Source organism: Spermophilus citellus (assembly GCF_964194105.1).
Source record: "Spermophilus citellus genome assembly, chromosome: 6".
Taxonomy (NCBI): Eukaryota; Metazoa; Chordata; class Mammalia; order Rodentia; family Sciuridae; genus Spermophilus; species Spermophilus citellus.
The window spans coordinates 107,244,733-107,264,607 of record NC_138187.1 but is presented as its reverse complement, the minus strand read 5'-3'; the positions used below and the strand labels follow the sequence as shown (position 1 = coordinate 107,264,607).

Here is a 19,875-nt window from a genome sequence, read left to right as displayed (position 1 = left end):
CGAATAACCCACTCCATGCCTTTCCTCTCTGCTTGCCCCTCTCCCTCTCTGTCACTTAATTTTTCCTAAGGTCAGCATTCAACTGTCAGTTGTCCATAGCTGTTTATGTAAGGGAACACCCTATTCATAATTATTATCACTGAGTTATTTTTAAGTACATTTACTTCAGACTCCTTCCTTAATTTCCTTACCTAGTTCTTCCAGGTAACAATCTTACGTACTTACTCTGGTTTGACATTTCCTATCGTGTGTGTGTGTGTGTGTGTGTGTGTGTGTGTGTGTATGTTGTGTGTGTGTGTGTGTCTGTGTATGATTTCAAGTTAACAACAATTTGAAAACGTTATCTATATATTTAGGAAGTGTAAGTTCTGATGAATATTTAGAAAGATTTTATTGAGGGTTATTATGTTCTCAACATTGTACCAGGTACTGAGGGAAAAAGAAGGAAATAAGGAAGGAAGCCAACCTTTCTTTGAGAGTTACTATGTACCAAGTCCTTTTACATATGTTATCTCTTTTAATCTTCACAACAACACTGTGAGGTAAGTATTTTGTTCCCCATTTTAAAGACATTCAGAGAGGCTGTGTGACATGCTTTTAAAGGTCACTTATCTGACAACTGGCAGAGCCAGAATTTAAACCCACGATTAAGATAATGCTGACTTCAAATCCTGTGTTCATTATTTCACTGATAAATAGTATAGCCCTTGGCTTTGAAGAATTTATAGTAGCAAAATCTGCCACAAACAATTAAAATTGATACTTAGACAAATTTTAAAGTTAAGTTTTGAAGTAAATTTTACTATTAAAATATGCAGTTAGAGTTTAGTAAAGGAAGTATTATTAAAGATTGGCTCATCAAGAAAACTTCTTTGGAAATTGAAATTCTCTGGAGAAATACTAAAATTTCCAAAGGTAAGATAGATTCTAGGTAACTATAAGAACAGAATTAATTTGAAAAATTGTTTCTGAGAAACTTTGGCTGAATGTCTTCTTGTTGAATTAAATGGGTATGAAATCCTCAGGAGTGAATAAAAGCTCCAGATGATATTATTTTCCTGTCCATTTACAGAATGAAAAATAACAAAGGAGAAAGAAGGATAAACGATAGAAATAAATATGACACAAGAAATATTTAATGGAATGCATCAGTCATAACAGACACTTTGTTTTCCCAAGGTCAGAGTTAGGCTCTAGAAGACTTTATAGTTTACCTGGTGTTTTATGTGCAGTTTCTAAGTGCTATTACTGTTCATTTTCTAGTAGAATATAAAATATATTTATTGACACAAGTAAATACTTTATTTTAAAATCCTACCTTAATGGCAATTTTCTTCTTTTTAGCTTAAAGTTTTAAATGGTAGCTTTTAAATTGGAAAAGTCTTCACTATTTCTCTCTGCTAATACTAATTCCTTTTCTGTAGGAGTGGCAGGGTGGTGTGGGTGGGGAATGGTTTGATGATCACGAACTGCAACCTGTGTGACAAGGTGGTTGTGGTGGATTTACTGTAGAATTTTTCTTGCATTATATTACTTATTTAATGCAAATAATATATCTGAATTAAATTATTTATTTAATGCAAATTGTATATCTGATTTCCAGCTAAAAATTTTCAGGCATAATACTACTCAACACCAGGCAGCATTTTGATACTGAGTTAAGTATCCTTGTATTGTTTTTATTTTATCACTAATCCCAGCATTTTCCTCCATGATACCCTTTCGTATATGAAGGGTAAAAATAATTCTTTTTTTCTTGCCTTTCTGACAGTACTTATGACTGGTTAAATTTGTAATTTTTGGTTAAGTGTAGATACCTACTTGACTTATTTGTTAAATGTTTATTTTCAATGTATTGTTTTTGTAACATAAGATTTTTAGTTTCTATAGAGGATTGTGTGTAGTTTTTGAAATTGTAATTAGAATCATGATTATATATACCCATTAAATTCAGTGTTTTAATCCCATCTAAATACATAGGGAATTCAGAGGTATTTGTGGAAGTAAGGGAAGAGAAATAATATATTTTTGAAGCCTATTATGTACCAGGTACTTTTCTTCTCTAATCACATTTGACATCATAAGAACAACCTGAAATAAATATTTATAATTTTATTTTGAAAATGAATAATAAAACAAACCTAGAAATATTAAAATTCTTTCCCAGAGTCTAAAAGCAAGCAAATGGCAGAATGATGATTTGAACTATGGCCTGGCATTGAATGCATTTGATCATCTCTGGGGTTCAGAGATAACAACTCTCTTTTCATCATCCATTGAAGCTTAGTGGTATGCCAAGTATTATACACAGTGGGTTAATAGTGGACTCTTGCCTCTGTTACTAATTGCCTTTATTTTGTTTGTAATGAGATTCGTGCTAGAACAGAAAGACAAATATAGGTCCATATGATGGATGATTATTTGGTAGAAATTCATTATATAATTTTAATCTGAACATTCAGTCATTCTGAGACTCAGAATTTTCTCATATGTAAAGTAAAGGAATTTCACTGAAGGATCTCAGAGGTCCTTCTAAAATCCAGTGATTTGTCTGTCAGAAGCAGATAATAATTTCTTAAATTGGCTAGTCCATTGAGCAGTAATTATAATAAATTACCATTTGTTGAGCATCTATGTGCCATATTATACACATACATTAATTCTTTTTAACATTTTTTCAAAATAATCTTTATTCTATTTTATACCTAGAGAAACTTGGCTCATGGAATTTCCCAGGAGTAATGCATGTCTTCAGTGGTGGAACTAGGGGCTAGACCACAGATTTCACGTTTCAAGGCTAATGCTTTTTCCATTTTACCACCTATCAATAGCATCTCTGACCACCTTAGGGCCTTGGGGCAAGATGTTTTCTACTGTGGGCAATGCAGAAGGTATGGACATTCCATGCCTCTAGACTAGTTTGTATGTTAGTATCATGAATCAAATCTTGTCATTCTCAATTAGTATATGAAGATGTATTTCAGAACTTTTGTCTACTTTCATTTGAGCAAACTAAGTCTTAATGCAGAGGAATCACTAGATGTGAAGTTTATAGCATTGCTCTTCTAATTATGTAAGAGGAGTCATAGGGCAAACAACAGTCTTCAAAGACAGGATGATTTGAATATTTGTGATGAATTATATAATCATTGCTTTGTGTGTGTGTGTGTGTGGTTGTGTGGGGGCGGGGTAATTAGAGTTTGATTCCAGAGATGCTATTCCACCACTGAGCTATTTCCCCAGCTTTTTTTTTTTTCTTGTCTCCATAAGTTGCCTAGGCTGGCCTTGAATTTAAGATACTCTTGCCTTAGCCTCCTGAGTTGCTGGGATTATAGGTGTGTATCACTACATTCATTTTAAACAAATTAGACTTTAGGGACACATATCTATCTATCTTTCTTTCTTTCTTTCTTTTCTTTCTTTTTTTCTTTCTCTCTTTCTCTCTCTCTCTTTCTTTCTTTCTTTCTTTCTTTCTTTCTTTCTTTCTTTCTCTGAGTTGTTAATTATAAATCACTTCCTTTTCTGGTCTTCCTTTCTTTATGTTAATTTTAGAGCATTTATTATATCTTGAGTAAAGTTAAATTAGGCGTAAGGCCAGAGAGGAAGAAGGATCTTTAACCTTGGAATTTAGAAAAGATATAGAGGAATTCTTTTGGATTTGAAATAATACATAATCAAGCAGATGCTAATGAAAAAATGAAATGCAGGAGAAGATAACAGATACTAGGATGCCTGTTTGGAAGTTTTATAGAGGAGAGTACATTGCCCCTTTATTACAATAATGTTTCTGCGCTATAATAAGGTCTTTCATTGCAAGTTCAGCCTTTTTCATTCACTTGTTTTGTGTTCTGCTTCCTCTGTTACTAATTGTCAGCACAATAGTCTTCCAACTATGAAGTCTCAGTGTCCTTTTGGACCAATTTGTCATTGTTTTTCTCCCTCACCCCCCAACCCATCCACTCGGAATTTATTACTATGGTTGCAGTTTTAGACATTTTTTTACGTTTTAAAATGGTAATGCTTTTGAAACATGCCAGAATAGTTCATGTTAATTGAATCATCCAACCAGCAACAGTTATTGCTTCCAAAAGCATACTGAAAAAGTTTCTATTTCTACAGGGCATTCTTATAAGATAATTTAAAATAAACATACTATTTTCTTTATAGCATTACTTTCATAAGAATTGTTTCCTTTTAACTTAGCAGTAGTTCTATGGAAATAGAATATTAAAATATTTGTTAAGCTGTACTATTTATAGATTTACTGTTTACCTCTCATAATTCTTTGAAATTTCTGTTATTTTAGAAAGTTATCTATTTTTTCCTATTAATGGCTCTTTATTCTTAAGATATGACTAAGGAATAAAAAAGTTGACTTAGAGTGACAGGGCTTAATAAGTTCTGATGTTAGATTCCAGGCAATTCTGGACCATATTAATTCATGCAAGGTTTTTAGTATTTTGACCAATAAATATTCTCTGAGCCTTGTTCAGCTAATCTCATGACAGAAGACATTTTCCAAATGTAATTTCTAAAAAGAAATCCTGGAACAGTATTGTTTATTTACAGTTTATCTATCACTTAAACTTTTTCTATCTTATAATCATTGGTGGTTTAAAATGTCATATTCTCAAGGTTGGTGGCAATTATTTTTAGTGCATGAATACTAAGTAACAAGTTTGGTCAATTTTCTCTGGGAAAAACATACATCAAGTACTCTATAGTCACCTGTTTCTAACAATTTATTTGTCTAAAACCAGCAAGTAAAATATATAAAGCTTCTTATAGAAATAAAAATCTACTTCCCCTGTTAAAAGCAGCCAGCATGCCCAATATAGTACGTGTTATGAAAAGAAGAGCCAAAAGTGTAGACCTAGAAAACCTGGATTTTAAATACAGGTTGTACCTCTTTAATTGCTTGATGACTTTGAATAAGTGACTTAAAAATCAAATAGCTTTATTTCTTTTTGATTTATGAACTAGAAATAAAAAAACTTTAGAATTTTATTGAGACGATTAAGTGAGAAATAATGTATATAAAACCTTAATGTAGTAAAACAGCTCATATATGCTAAAATAATTGCTTATTGGTTGACTATTTTAAAAATAATTTTTGTGAAGTGTGTAATGTAAACTTTCCTTATTGACCTAAACTGCCAAAGATTTAAGGTTTCTTTTCCTGTTCTTCTAAAGGTGACTGAGTGAGCTGATTCTAATGGGTCTCTTCATTTAGCATGCTGTGTCTCAGTTAATCCAATTTTAAAATAAAGTGTTTCTTCTTCTTCTCCTTCTTCTTCTTCTCCTCTTCCCCTCCCCCTCCTCCTCCCTCCCCCTCCTCCTCTCTTCTTTTCCCTCCTTCTCCTCCTTTTTCTTCTTCTTCTCCTTTTTCTAATAAAGACTTAGATATTTCTTTATAGCTGTGACTGAAACCTTTTAAAATCAGGCTACTTTATTTGGAATTAGAATTCCTGGAATGAAAAGAAAAATATTTATACCGTTTCCTTAATGTTTCAAACAGTAAGAGAGTATTTTCCAGAAAGATCAGAATCAAGTTATGACAGGTCCTCTTTATTTATGACTTTAGTGAAAGTATTTGTTTGTATGTAATCTTCCAAAACTCATTATTTATTTTGACAGTTCTTTATAAGTGGGCTTTTGACTTTATAGTTTTCTCCAAAGGGATGATTTTTTTTAAATTTGTGAATATAATATTCTACTACTTTCCCTGGGAAGTAAAGGTATTCTTAATTTTAGAGCTGTTGTTTTGAAACCAAGAATGTGATTAGGGCTTCAATATTTTTTATCAAATTATGTTATTAGAACTTATTTAAACATATATACACACATAAGCTTAATGCATGTATTTTTCTTCTAGAATATTTATTACTAATGTTTTCCAAGGTAGTCAAAATGGAACATTTAGGTATTGAAGAAATATATAAGATTTGGGGTGAAAAGATGATGAGGTAAATTTTTTTTTCTAAAAGAGAGCAAACATTAAAATATTAAAGTTATTTTATGAGAAAAAAAGACAGATGTGATAAATTATATTGTGTTTGAAGTATTTCCTAGTTTGAAAATTTTATTTTTAGATTCAGTCTATCTGTATACTTACATTGTGATGAATAAAAGAAGCATTCCACATTCCCTGAAGTTTACAAAACAGGTAAGGAAGCTTCACATGAAACAAATCAAAACATGATAAAATGCAAACATATGGGATATAAATTTTAAGTACAGTCAATTTTCACAGGTAGGGTATCTGGTCTGGAATAATTAGAGAAGATCTTGGATGATTAGTATCTAAGTAAAAAGAATGGGTAGTGTTTCTAAATCCAAAATTTAAGAAAAATAGGAAATGGTTAGGGTTTAGTAAAGAGATATTTAGCCATAGAAAGTACTCATAGTTTTTAGTGATAAGGAATAAAATTTCAAACTTTTTTTTTAAGAAAGGTACTTAATTATGAATAGTTTCAAAGTCCAGCTAAGGAATTTGAATTCTGTCCTGAAGTTAGCAGAATGTAATTATGAATAGTTTTGAAAGTCAGGCTAAGGAATTTGAATTTTGTCCTGAAAATAGTAGAATGTTTTTGAGGAGGAGAATGATATATGGAATAAGAATCTGAGTAAGACTAATCTGGCTGGTAGTACATAGGACAACTTGGGGAGGCAGAAGGCTGGAGAAGGGGACCATCTGGGAGGCCATTTCAGTGATCCAAATTTTGGTTATAAGTTCCCTGGTTGGGTGTCAGCACTGAAATGAAGGGATGGTTGTAAGAGAAATGAAGGAACTGTTAACATGAATGTTGATGGCTTGGCCATGTGGGTTGAAAGAGATGAATCAAACAGGAGATTTTTTTGAATGATAAGGAAAATGATACAGAAATTAAATGAATAGAAAAGCTATAGTGTCTAAGTAATTTCAGCTTGGAAGATTTAAAAAGAAACATACACACAAACACATACATACACACACACACACACACACACACACACACACACACACACACTTTCTGCTAGGTTGAGAATAAGATAATAATAGGACCTCCAAGGAGAGACACCAGTTTTGCCACATGGGGATGGAGCTTAATCAGAAGGGCTGCAAAAGCCATAAGAGACCCTTCCAATATCAAATCCAAAGTCCTTAACAACTTATTGAAGATCTTTCTTTTTTACGTCTCCTCTTTACCCCCCTTGGTTTACAGATCTTAGTTGGGGCTGGAGGTATATCTCAGTTATATTCAAAACTCTGGATTAGATCTACCCCCCCCAAAAAAAAAGTAGAAGAAAATCTTGGTTTTATTTGCTAGAATTGGGCAGCAGTTCATTCCATAAAATAAGTATTTCCTCACTGAGGATTTTTCTACCTGTTACAGATCAGTTAATCCATATCAGTGTATTAATCTACTGATTAGGTTAAGAGTCTCATAATCATTTCACGTCTGAAAATTCTTGCATTGTTTAACATGTAAGCTTTTGGCGGGGAATACCTTCAATCTAAATCATAACATAGTCAGAACTTAGCTTCAGCATTATCTAATATGAATCAAATTCAGATTTACCATTTGCTGTCCAGTGAAGTTTTATACCACCATTAAATATGATGATGAAAATCTATATTTATTGAAATGCAAAATATCCACAACATGTAATATAGTCAATTATGGTCATTTTTAAAAAGTACTTTGAAAAGATCTGAAGAATATGCATTAAAACATTAACAGTGGTTATATTTGGTAGGATTATGGTTAATAGTTTGGGCCTTATTTATGAATTTTTTTATATTAAGCATGGATGATTTGTATAATGGAGTAAGTAAGGAAATAAGTTCAAAAAATAATTTGTCTATAAAACAATGTGAATTTATTAGTGTTACAACATGTACTTAAAATGGTTGAAGTGTTAAATTGTGTATATATGTTATATATATTTGTTATATGTAGTTTACCATACTTTATAAAAGGCCCATGACAATAATATTGCAAAAAAAAATTAAAAATGAAACCAATATGTTTAATTCCATATTTTAAGTCCATTAAATGTTGTCTGCCTTTTAAAATTCTCTCAGCTAATGCTTCATGTCAGTTTTGCATTTTAATTTTTATTCCAAAATGACTACAATGTGATTTTACTTGAAATTTCACCTCACCGAGGATATTCCTAGAGAAATTATTTTACTCTTAAGATTGTGTTTGTTTCATGAGAGGCAGAATTTGGTGGGCAGGCATATAGGAAAATAGTGCTTTAGTTAGCTTTCACATTGCTGTGACCAAAATACTTGACAAGTACAACTTAAAGGAGGAAAAGTTTATTTACAGCTCACTGGTTTATTTACAGATCAAAGGTTTCAGTTCAGACAGGTGAGGCAGCATATCTTGGGAAGGACTTGGCTAAGGGAAGTTGCTCCTGTCATGATGAGGGAGGGAGAGGGAAAGGCCCCAGGAAAGATGCACCTCAGTGACCCACCTCTCCAGCCTTATCCCTGCTGCCTACAGTTACCGCCCATTCAGTCCATTTAAGCTAGGATGGTCCAATTAGGTCATAGCTCTCATAATCATTTTACCTATGAATATTCCTGCATTATCAGGAGCTTTTGGGGGATACCTCACATCTAAACCATAACAAATATGAATGAGTAAAGTGCTGGCTCTAAAAATGTGCTTTTGGCAAATAGTGGTATCGGTGGTGACCATATTCATCAAAGAAAAATGTGTTGTTTTATTAATGTGTCATAATTTCTTTTTTTTTCAAATTCAGTTTAAATCCACAAATATTATCCCATGTATATACAAAAGTAGTAAGGTTTTAGAATTTGGAATATGGATCATAAGTGAAAAACATCTTATCATATAAAATATAGTATTAGAAACCTGATTCCACCTTCTAATAGATTCAGACAAAAATAACTAAAAATGTTGAGCTGGATTCATACAGTCAGTTTTAGGAATCAGTTTTCCATCAGTAGTAATTGATCAGTTTTATTGGTATTAACGTAATTAGTATTGCAGAGTGTATGACCCAGCAGTGAAAGACCCCAGAGGCTCTGCTGCCTTTTATTTTGCTGTCCTGACTATCTTACTTCCCTTCAACAACTTGTTCTGAACCAACTCTTTCTATATCCCTAACTAGGTCCTAACTGGAGAAGTAGGAATGCCATGGAACAGAATCCTGGTAGGGGATAATCCATATCCCTGTAACCTTCAGTGGTCAGATCCAAAAACAAGCATACTAGGTGCTCTCATTTCTCTTAAACTTTGTTACCAGGTGACAATTATTCTGGGTTTTCTCACTGTGGGGAAAAAGGCGTCAGAGATAGGAGAATGGCCATGTTAAGAAATGGAGGTGTTTGTTCAGGTCCTTGGCCCATTTGTTAATTGGGTTATTTGTTATCTTATTGTTTAATTTTTTGAGTTCTTTGTACATTCTGGATATTAGGGCTCTATCGGAGGTGTGGGGGGTAAAAATTTGTTCCCAGGATGTAGGCTCTCTATTTACCTCTTTTATTGTTTCTCTTGCTGAGAAAAAACTTTTTAGTTTAAGTAAGTCCCATTTGTTTATTCTTGTTGTTAACTCTTGGGCTATGGGTGTCCTATTAAGGAATTTGGAGCCCGACCCCACAATATGTAGATCGGAGCCAACTTTTTCTTCTATCAGACGCAGTGTCTCTGATTTGATATCTAGCTCCCTGATCCATTTTGAGTTAATTTTTGTGGATGGCGAGAGAAAGGGATTCAATTTCATTTTGTTGCATATGGATTTCCAATTTTCCCAGCACCATTTGTTGAAGATGCTATCCTTCCTCCATTGCATGCTTTTAGCCCCTTTACCAAATATAAGATAGTTGTAACTTTGTGGATTAGTCTCTGTGTCTTCTATTCTGTACCATTGGTCCACCTGCCTGTTTTGGTACCAGTACCATGCTGTTTTTGTTACTATTGCTTTGTAGTACAGTTTGACCTCTGGTATCGCTATACCTCCAGATTCACACTTCCTGCTTAGAATTGCTTTTGCTATTCTGGGTCTTTTGTTTTTCCATATGAATTTCGTGATTGCTTTGTCTATTTCTACAAGAAATGCCGTTGGGATTTTGATTGGCATCGCATTAAACCTGTAGAGAACTTTGGGTAATATCACCATTTTGATGATGTTAGTTCTGCCTATCCATGAACAGGGTACATTTTTCCATCTTCTGAGATCTTCTATCTCTCTCTTTAGGGTTCTGTAGTTTTCATTGTATAAATCTTTCACCTCTTTTGTTAGGTTGATTCCCAAGTATCTTATTTTCTTTGAGGATATTGTGAATGGAGTGGTTTTCCTTATTTCCACTTCAGAGGTTTTGTTGCTGATATACAGGAATGCCTTTGATTTATGCGTGTTGATTTTATAACCTGCCACTTTGCTGAATTCATTTATTAACTCTAGCAGCTTCTTTGTAGACTCTTTTGGGTAACAAATAACCCAATTAACAAATGGGCCAAGGACCTGAACAGATACTTCTCAGAGGAGGACATACAATCAGTCAACAAGTACATGAAAAAATGCTCACCATCTCTAGCAATCAGAGAAATGCAAATCAAAACCACCCTAAGATACCATCTCACTCCAGTAAGATTGGCAGCCTTTATGAAGTCAAACAACAATAAGTGTTGGCGGGGATGTGGGGAAAAGGGTACACTTGTACACTGCTGGTGGGGCTGCAAAATGGTGAGGCCAATTTGGAAAGCAGTATGGAGATTCCTGGGAAAGCTGGGAATGGATCCACCATTTGACCCAGCTATCGCACTTCTCGGACTATTCCCTGAGGACCTTAAAAAAGCGCTCTATAGGGATACGGCTGCATCAATGATTATAGCGGCACAATTCACAATAGCTAGACTGTGGAACCAATCTAGATGCCCTTCAATAGATGAATGGATAAAAAAAATGTGGCATCTATACACAATGGAGTATTATGCAGCACTAAGAAATGACAAAATCATAGAATTTGCAGGGAAATGGATGGCATTAGAGCAGATTATGCTAAGTGAAGCTAGCCAAGCCCTAAAAAACAAATGCCAAATGTCTGCTTTGATATAAAGAGAACAACTAAGAACAGAACAGGAAGGAAGAGCATGAGGAAAAGACTACAGTAAACAAAGACGAATGGGGGGAGAGAAACGGAGAGAGAAGGGAAAGCACATGGAAATAGTAGGAGACCTTCAATGATACATAAAATTATAAGAGGTTATGAGGGGCAAGGGGGAGGGAAAAAAAGGGAGAGAATTGAACAACAGCAAGGGAGGTAGAGAGGGAAGATGGGAGGGGAGGGGAGGGGAGGGGAGGGGGGATAGTAGGGGATAGGAAAGGTAGCAGAATACAACAGTCACTAATATGGCATTATGTAAAAATGTGAATATGTAACAGATGTGATTCTGCAATCTGTATTTGGGGTGAAAATGGGAGTTCAAAACACAATTTGAGTCAAATGTATGAAAGATGATATATCATGAGCTATGTAATGCTTTAAATAATCAATAAAAAAAGAAAAAAAAGAAAAATAAAAAAAATTAAAATTCTTTAAAAAAAAAAAAAGAAATGGTATAGGGAAGAAGTAGAATAGGGACCAAACTGTCCTATTTCACAAAAGATTACTGATTTTATTTATTTATTTAGCCATAATGGGGATCAAACCTGACACTTTGTGCATGTTAGACAAGCACTCTACCTCTGAGCTACATCTTTAGCCCAAGTATTATTGATTTTTTAAAATTAATTTATTTATTTCAGTTAGGTATATATGACAGCAGAATTCATTTTGATTCATTGGACACAATTACAGCACAACTTTACATTTGTATGATTGTACCCAATATAGTGTCACACATGTGCAGTCATACGTGTACCTAGGGTAATGATGTCTAACTCATTCCACATCTTTCCTGCCCCCATGCACCCTCTCTACCCTCCCTCCTCTTTGCCCAAAGTTCCTCCATTTTTCCCATGCCTCCCCCTCCCCCTTATGGATCAGCATCCACTTATCAAAGAGGACATTCTGCCTTTGGTTTTTTGGGATTGGCTTACTTCGCTTAGCATGATATTCTCCAGCTCCATCCATTTACCTGCAAATGCCATAATTTTATTCTTTTTTAATGCTGAGTAATATTTCATTGTGTATACCACAGTTTCTTTATCCATTTATCTATTAAAGGGCATCTAGGTTACTTCCACAATTTAGCTATTGTGAATTGAGCTGCTATGAAAATTGATGTGGCTGCGTTACTATAGAAGTAAAAGACCTCTACAATGAAAACTACAGAACTCTGAAGAAAAAGTTGAAGAAGACCTTAGAAAATGGAAAGATTTCCCATGCTTTTGGATAGGCAAAATTAATATTGTCAAAATGGCCATACCACCCAAACCACTATACAGATTTAATGTAATTCCAATTAAAATCCTAACATCATTCTTATAGAATAGAAAAAGCAATCATGAAATTCATTTGGATTATTGATTTTTAAAAGCACTTTTCCTAGCATTATAGTCTTTTCATATTTGGATTTAGATAGACTTAGGATAAATCCTATATAGTTTCTAATAAGTTGCTTGTTTCAAACAAGTTATTTAGCAGATTTTAGTCTTTTAAATTTGCTTATTTATAGAATGAGGATAACAACACTTTTTAGGTTTGTCCTTTGGGATGAATGATCAATGTGTAGGAACTACTTAGTGGGTGCAGTGCCTTGAACGTAGTAATTACTCACCTGATCTCCTGCTGGAATTACTTTCTACCAGGGCATTCACCTTACCTAAGGCACCTTGTGCAGCCACCATCTCTTTTTGTCTCTAGATAGTGAAAACAGAAAACAGAAAAAGGAGAAAATGTTTTTGTCTCCATTAATGAATATCCAGTGTTATTTTGATTTATGGTCATTATAACTGACTGTGAGGATTATTTTATAATGGATTTAATGGACTACTATACCTTTTTTTTTTACATTGAATATTGGGAGAATTTATTTTTGAAGAATAAAATTAGTATTATAAAGATTAAAGGTTGAAATCTAAACAGATAATCTCCAGAACTTTGTTTTGGGTGTGTCTGTTTTTTGATCTGGTATATTGCAGTCCTGCTAATTGACTTTCAAGTTTGCAGAGTAATTTTAGCTTTGAATAAACTTTTGTCATCTGTGATTCAGAATGGTATAAAGTAAGCAGAGCATTTGAAATTCAGCTTGATTTTCAAGTTTCCCAGGAGAGCAACTTGTATAACTAGTATAACTGTTAAAGTACCACTGTAACAAATAACCAAAAATATCGCATTGATAGAATAAAAATTAGTTATTTTGCATTTTATGTAAGAATACTTTACTGATGTGTATTAAATGAGTCCAGAATTCACAAGCATTTGTTTAATAACATTAAGAATCTCTATCCAAAGCTTCCAACTTCTAAGTTTTAAAGTGGTCTGGATTGATTTGGATTCTTTACATAACCAAAAGAAAAATGTTCTTCTAATGAGTATTGTCTAATGCTGTTTAAGAATCTCTTTAATACCCTTTAAGAATAGAAATATTTCCCAGCGGCTCAGGAGGCGGACGGAGGCAGGAGGATCGCAAGTTCAAAGCCAGCCTCAGCAATTTAGCCAGGTGCTAAGCAATTCAGTGAGACCCTGTCTCTAATAAAATACAATAAATAGGGCTAGGGATGTGGCTCAGTGCTCAACTGTCCCTGAGTTCAATCCCTGGTACTCCCCCAAAACAAACAAAACAAAAAGAATAGAAATATTCAGATCAGCAACCAACATGATCTAAAAACTTGGAACTTTTTTTAGTATCCTTTGTTTTTCATTTTTACAGAGCTAGAAAATGTTTTCATAATTCTTATTATGGCTTATAAACAAAATCCCAACCTTTTTCTATATACTGGGTCATTTGTTTTAGCATGGTAATTTAAAATTTCAACTATGTTGTATTCAGCTTCACAGATTACTCTTGTTTATGTACAGCAACACACCCTAGGATACTGTGATAGAATATTCTCTTCTATTGGTAGGACCCAGCTACCAGTGGGAATATCTTGGTAGCCACTTCTCTTTTCTGTAGTCTCAACCTAATGAGCATTATTTAGAAATTCAATTTTCTTGCAGAGTATTTTATACTAAGACCTATAAAATATAGATTTATTTCTATTATGCTATTTGTAATTACACATAATATTTTTGTTAGTCTGGAGACGTTATAAGGACCTGATTAAAACCTTCATGGTATTAATAAAATACCACTTTGTAATGACATGAGTAGAATGATTAATAATAGAATATGATGTGTTAGTTGGTAGTTTCTTCCTTAGTTTTATATTCCCAAATTCTTATATAATGTTTGGTCCAGGAATACTATTTCATATCTTGTTGAGTCTACAAATACTTAGCAAATTTAGTTAAAACATTTGAATTGTGCATTAATGCCTTGGTCATCATGTTATTTATTTTAATATTTTTTCCAAACCACCCCATACATAAATACATACAAATATTTTATTCTTTTCTAGACAGTGTATTTCTGTGGTCTGTTGAGAATGATAATTAAAATAAATTACCATTGTTTGTAGCAGCTTTAAAATAATAATAATTGAGACTCACCTGAAACCTGATAGTATTTTAAACAGCTTTTTAAATTCTAATATTGAGAAGTTTTTTAAATTATAGCACTTAAACCTCATTTAGGTGTGGTGCTGAAAATAGACTTTTTCTGTAATTCCTGATAGTGCTTTTAAAGATGAGAATTTATAGACGTAAAGTACTTTGACTAGGAAAGCACAGTTGATAGTGTATGATAAGACCAGTGGTACAAAATAGAAGATACAGAGGTAGACTCACATAAATACAGTTATTTTATACTAGACAAAGGCACCATAAACATACACTGGAGAAAAGATAGCCTTTTTAACAAATGGTGCTGGGAAAACTGGAAATCCATATGCAGCAAAATGTGTTAAATCTCTCACCTTGCACAAAACTCAAAGTGGATCAAGGACCTGTGCCTAATAGAAGAAAAAGTAGGTCCATATCTTCATAATGTCAGATTAGGACCTAACTTAACAAAACTACTTAAAGCATAAGAAATAAAATGAAGAATCAATACATGGGATAGATTCAAACTAAAAAGCTTCTTCTCAGCAAAAGAAAAAATAATGCGAAGAGAGAGCTTACAGAATGGGAGAAAATCTTTACCACATGCACATCATATAGAACACAATCTTCAGGATATGTAAAGCACTCAAAAAACTTAACACCAAAAATAAATAAATAAATAGCCAAACGCATCAATAAGTAGTATTTTAATTTCAAAGTCTGTTTTCTTAATTACTTCTAAATCATGACAATGGGAATGTTAAATAAAATGGATGAACCTGAGCTTGGATGTTCTTTCCTTTTCTGCTCTGTTCCACAGTGCTCTCTCTAGTATTTCTTTCACATCTGCCCCTCTTATAAAAGTTTTGTCTTTTGTTTGCATTGAAAGCTGGTCAGTCAGCTAGGCACTGTGGCGCACACCTGTAATTCCAGCCATTTGGGAAACTGAAGCAGGAGAATCACAAATTTGAGTCCAGCTTCATCAATTTAGTAAGACCCTGTCTTGAAATTAAAATAATAATAAAGGAGTAGGAATGTTAGCTCAGGGGTAAAGGACCCCCGGGTTTAATCCCAGTACAAAAACAAAAACAAAGTCAGTCTATCAATAGTTATTAACTATGTACCTTTATGTAGTGTCCCAGTCTTAGGTACTGTAGGAAAAACTATACAACTAAGTCCTAACTTTTAAGTAATTTGATTAAAAGATCAAAATAACATATATACAGGACAATATAGTGAACTACCAGCTGGAAATTTAATAGGATTTCTTTAAAAAGAGGGAAATGAGAAGTAATAATGGATTTCAAAGAGAGAAAGTCTGCTGGGCAGAGTGGGTCGTAGGAATTTTGGTGGCTCCTTATTGGTATAAATGGGTATAGTGTCCAGTATTTTAAAAATTTGATATTTCAAACACCACAAACTGACCTACTGTATTTGGTATTTTTAAACTTTCATAATTCAAAAAATGTATAACTTTGTTGTACAAGGTTTAATTATGATAGAATGGATTTTTATAATCTATTAATTGCATTACCTTTTCCTTATACACATCAAAGTTCTCCTTTCCTTCCAAACTCGTTTTAAATTCCTTGGTTGATTATCTTAATCACTCCCTTGCCTTGCTGCTCCTACTCTTTTCCATTATTTTGGTTGTTGTTTTGTCAAACTTTACTGGTTAAAACAGTCTGCTTAAATTCTGTTCTCAGTGTTCCCCACCCGCACCCATGTAGTTAAGTATATCTAGGGAATAATAAACAACTATGATCTCTGGTAGTACTTTAAATTCTTGAACATTAAGTCCAAGTTGCCCCTTAATGTTCCTCATCTGTTTGCTCTTCCATTTTCCTAGAATGCTATTTCATATTTTCTTTTTTCTCAAAGCCCCAAAGTGTCCTCTTTCAGTTCTGTTCTTAGTAGATGACTTTGTATCCTAATTCACTGAAAAAATTGAAGCAAGGAGAAAATAATTTTTACCAGCTCCCACTTGCATCTATACCCTTAACTTCATTTGAGTCCTTTTATTCTATCTGCTCTCCTGCTCCATCACTAATCTATCTGTACTTCTGACAAGAGCATCCTTTCTACTTGTCCAGTAAATTCTATTTCTCCCTGTTATATAAGAAAATTGCCCCAGAAATTCTCTTTTTTCATGTATCATCAAAATTGTTGGATTTTTTTACTCCCAGAATTCATTCATTTGGAAAATAGTGAATGTTCACTGTGTGTCAGGCACTAAGAATATGTCAGTGGAGCTTACATTTTAGTTGAGGAGACAGACGATAAACAAGAAATATACTGTTTGTCATCTCATAAAAGTAGAGCCGATAAAAAGTTGGGGGGTCATGTACATGGGGTCCAGATTGTATTAAAAAGAATGCCCAAGGTAGGCATAAATATGAAGATTAGAATTGATCTAAGACTTGAGGGAAGTCAGGGAGTCTTCTGTGGGGATATGTGAGGGAAAAGAATGCCAGGCAGAGGGCATAGCTTACCAAAAAGCCCTCAGCTGAGAGTACATCCCATTGTTGGGGAAAAAAAAATGCATGATTGAAGCCATGGTAACTGGCAGAGTGTTTTGAAAGAGTAAGGGGGAGGAGGTTAGAAATTTAGTGGGGTAAGTGGGAGGACCAGATCATGAAGGATCCTAGGTGAACTTTTTCAAGGCCTTTGTCTTCTATTCTCTTTAAATAATTTTTGTATGTATTTTTAGTTGTTGATAGACCTTTATTTTATTCATTTATTTGTATGTGATGCTGAGAATCAAACCCAGTGCCTCACACATGCTAGGCAAGTGCTCTACCACTGAGCCACCACCCCAGCCCATGCCTTCTATTCTTAGTGAATTGAAACATATAGAATATTGTTGAGGATGTTCATTTTACGATTTCTCATTGTTGAGGGTAAATTGAAATGAGGAGCAAGGGAGAGCTTTTCTGAAGTTTTGATAGAGAATGGTGGCTTAGTCTGAGGTAGTGCAAGTGGTGACAAGTGATCAGAAACTGGATTATGTTTTTCTAAGTAGAACCAGAAGGATAGCTGGAAGGAATGAACATGATGTGAGAAGAGAGGACTCCAAAGGGTTCCAAGTTTTTGGCTTTAGTTATTGAAAAGATGGAGATTTTATCATCTGAAATGGAGTAAGTCATCATGGAGGTTGGCAGAGAATGCAGGGTAGGAATGATCAGGAGTTCCTTTTTAGGACATGTCAGATATCTCACACAGTTGCTATTTTTAAATAACATATGTGGACTCTCAATATCTGAGCAGGAAGATTCTAGTTTTATGGCAGTGAGAGAGGTTTAGGCATTGGGCAGTGCGAATCTGAAATAGAATTTCACCAGTGGAAACCCCAGGTAAAGGAAAGTATTAACCAACATCAAAAAAGAAGATCTCTTTCCATGTTTCAGTCTAGGTGATGGGAAAATGAAGAAAGCCAGGAAAAATGGATTTGGGGGAAAGATAATCAGTGGTTTCAGATATGGTACTAGTAATTCAACAAGATAGAAATGTTCTCTATATAAGTAAACATGTTTGTCTTTTGGGGGTTGGGGCAGGATGAAACCCAGGGGCTCAGTCAAGCTAAGAACATGATCTGTCACTGAGCTATGCCCCTATTTTCTGATGTGTATTTTAAGATGGTGTTCCAGTTGGAATAAAGTTTGAATTTTGAAATTGACAAACTAAAAGGGGATGGCTGAAACCATGAAAGGTTATTGGAAAAGAGAATAAAACTAAGTAGAGAAACTTGGTTGAATTATTTTTTTTTTCAATTTAAAGAGTCAATAAAGAATTAGTCTATTGTGAGTAATTACTTGGACGTTAAAACCAAAAATGTTGTGGTAGTTAATGGTTGTTAATGCTGGAGTAGATAGTTGTTAATGATGGAAAAAGGACAAAACAGATAAGCACTGATGAATTTGTCAACTAGGAATAGGCTAATTTCTTTCAAAAGCATAGACAATCCTACCTTAGCATCTCTGGGTATCTATGATAATTTATTTTCTGAAGTTCATTTCAAATGTACATCCATTAATAATAGCTGGTGTTTATTGAAAGTTTATTTTTGTCATGTATTATGCTAAGTATTACATGAATTTATTATAAGTCCCAGTGTTAATTCTGTGATATAGGTACTTTTATTTTTTCCCACTTGTTATTGAAGACCAGAGAAATAATTAACTTGTCCAAGGTTGTATAGTTACTGGCAGCAAAAGAAATTGAATTAGGCACACTGGTTTTAGAATCTATACTTTTATCTACAACACTATTCTTTTCTCTGAAGTCTGCTTAGCTTCTTTGATTGGCTTTACCCACTGGATACCTAAGAATTGTAGGCAGTATATCTTATCAGAAGGTAGGATAAAATGAAATCCTCTTAAATAGATAAAAAAATGTTATAAGACTATGCTAAGTGAAAAATGAGGGGTACAGTAATAAATAATGAGACTATAGATGAGGAAGTGGTGTTGTAAAATGGAAGGAGCAGAATTTGATCTGGACCTTAAAGAATGGGTATTACTTTGACTACTGGAGATAACATGGGTGGGATAAAAAGTTGTGATATACTACCGATAATAGTAACAGCTGGAGCAAAGGTATAAATATAGGAAAGAACAAATTGTGTTTTGTGAAAATTAAATAATCCAGTTTAGCTGATTTGGCAGAATGGCAGTGGGTTAAAAAGGAATACCAATGTAAGGTTGTGAATAACTTTGAGCAGAGATCCATGGAAAGCTGTGAGGTTGCACTAGGTTTTGTTTAAAACAGAACTCTGTAGTTCTGCTTACTTCATGGTGTAAATATGTGTGTATATATTAAAGAAATATTTTATTTTCTTTCTAGAATGTCAGTTAATGAAAACAGAACGACCAAAGCCAAACACATTTATTATCAGATGTCTCCAGTGGACCACTGTTATAGAGAGAACATTTCATGTAGATACTCCAGAGGAAAGGTAAAAAAATTTGTTTTCTTCATTTTATGAAAAAGCAACACTCAATCTAAAAGTGTATTTGTAGTTGACTTCATCATTTGTAAATATATTTATTAAATATATTTGCAAAATGCTATAGTCTATTATTTAGGTTCTGGAATAATACATGTATAACTGTGGTTCACAAAATTGTAAACTGAACCTCTAGGAATGCTGGCAGATATATTTCTTCAGAGAATACAAGATATTTAATGATTAAAATAAAAACTAAAGTATTTTTATGATCATACTGTCTTTTTAAAACAAATTATAATTGTGTTAGTATTGGAAATCT

General features: G+C 33.7%; 1 protein-coding gene across 8 annotated transcripts in view; it reads left to right on the top strand.

Annotated features, from left to right (window-relative positions):
* The window catches only part of AKT3 (AKT serine/threonine kinase 3), a 276,038-nt gene that overhangs the window by 123,655 nt on the left and 132,508 nt on the right, over positions 1–19,875 (top strand). For all 8 annotated transcript variants that reach the window (XM_081300515.1, XM_081300516.1, XM_081300514.1 and 5 more), the window contains one exon: positions 19,451–19,562. In XM_081300515.1, coding sequence (XP_081156641.1) covers positions 19,451–19,562 — 112 coding nt within the window. The remainder of the gene's footprint in view (positions 1–19,450; positions 19,563–19,875) is intronic.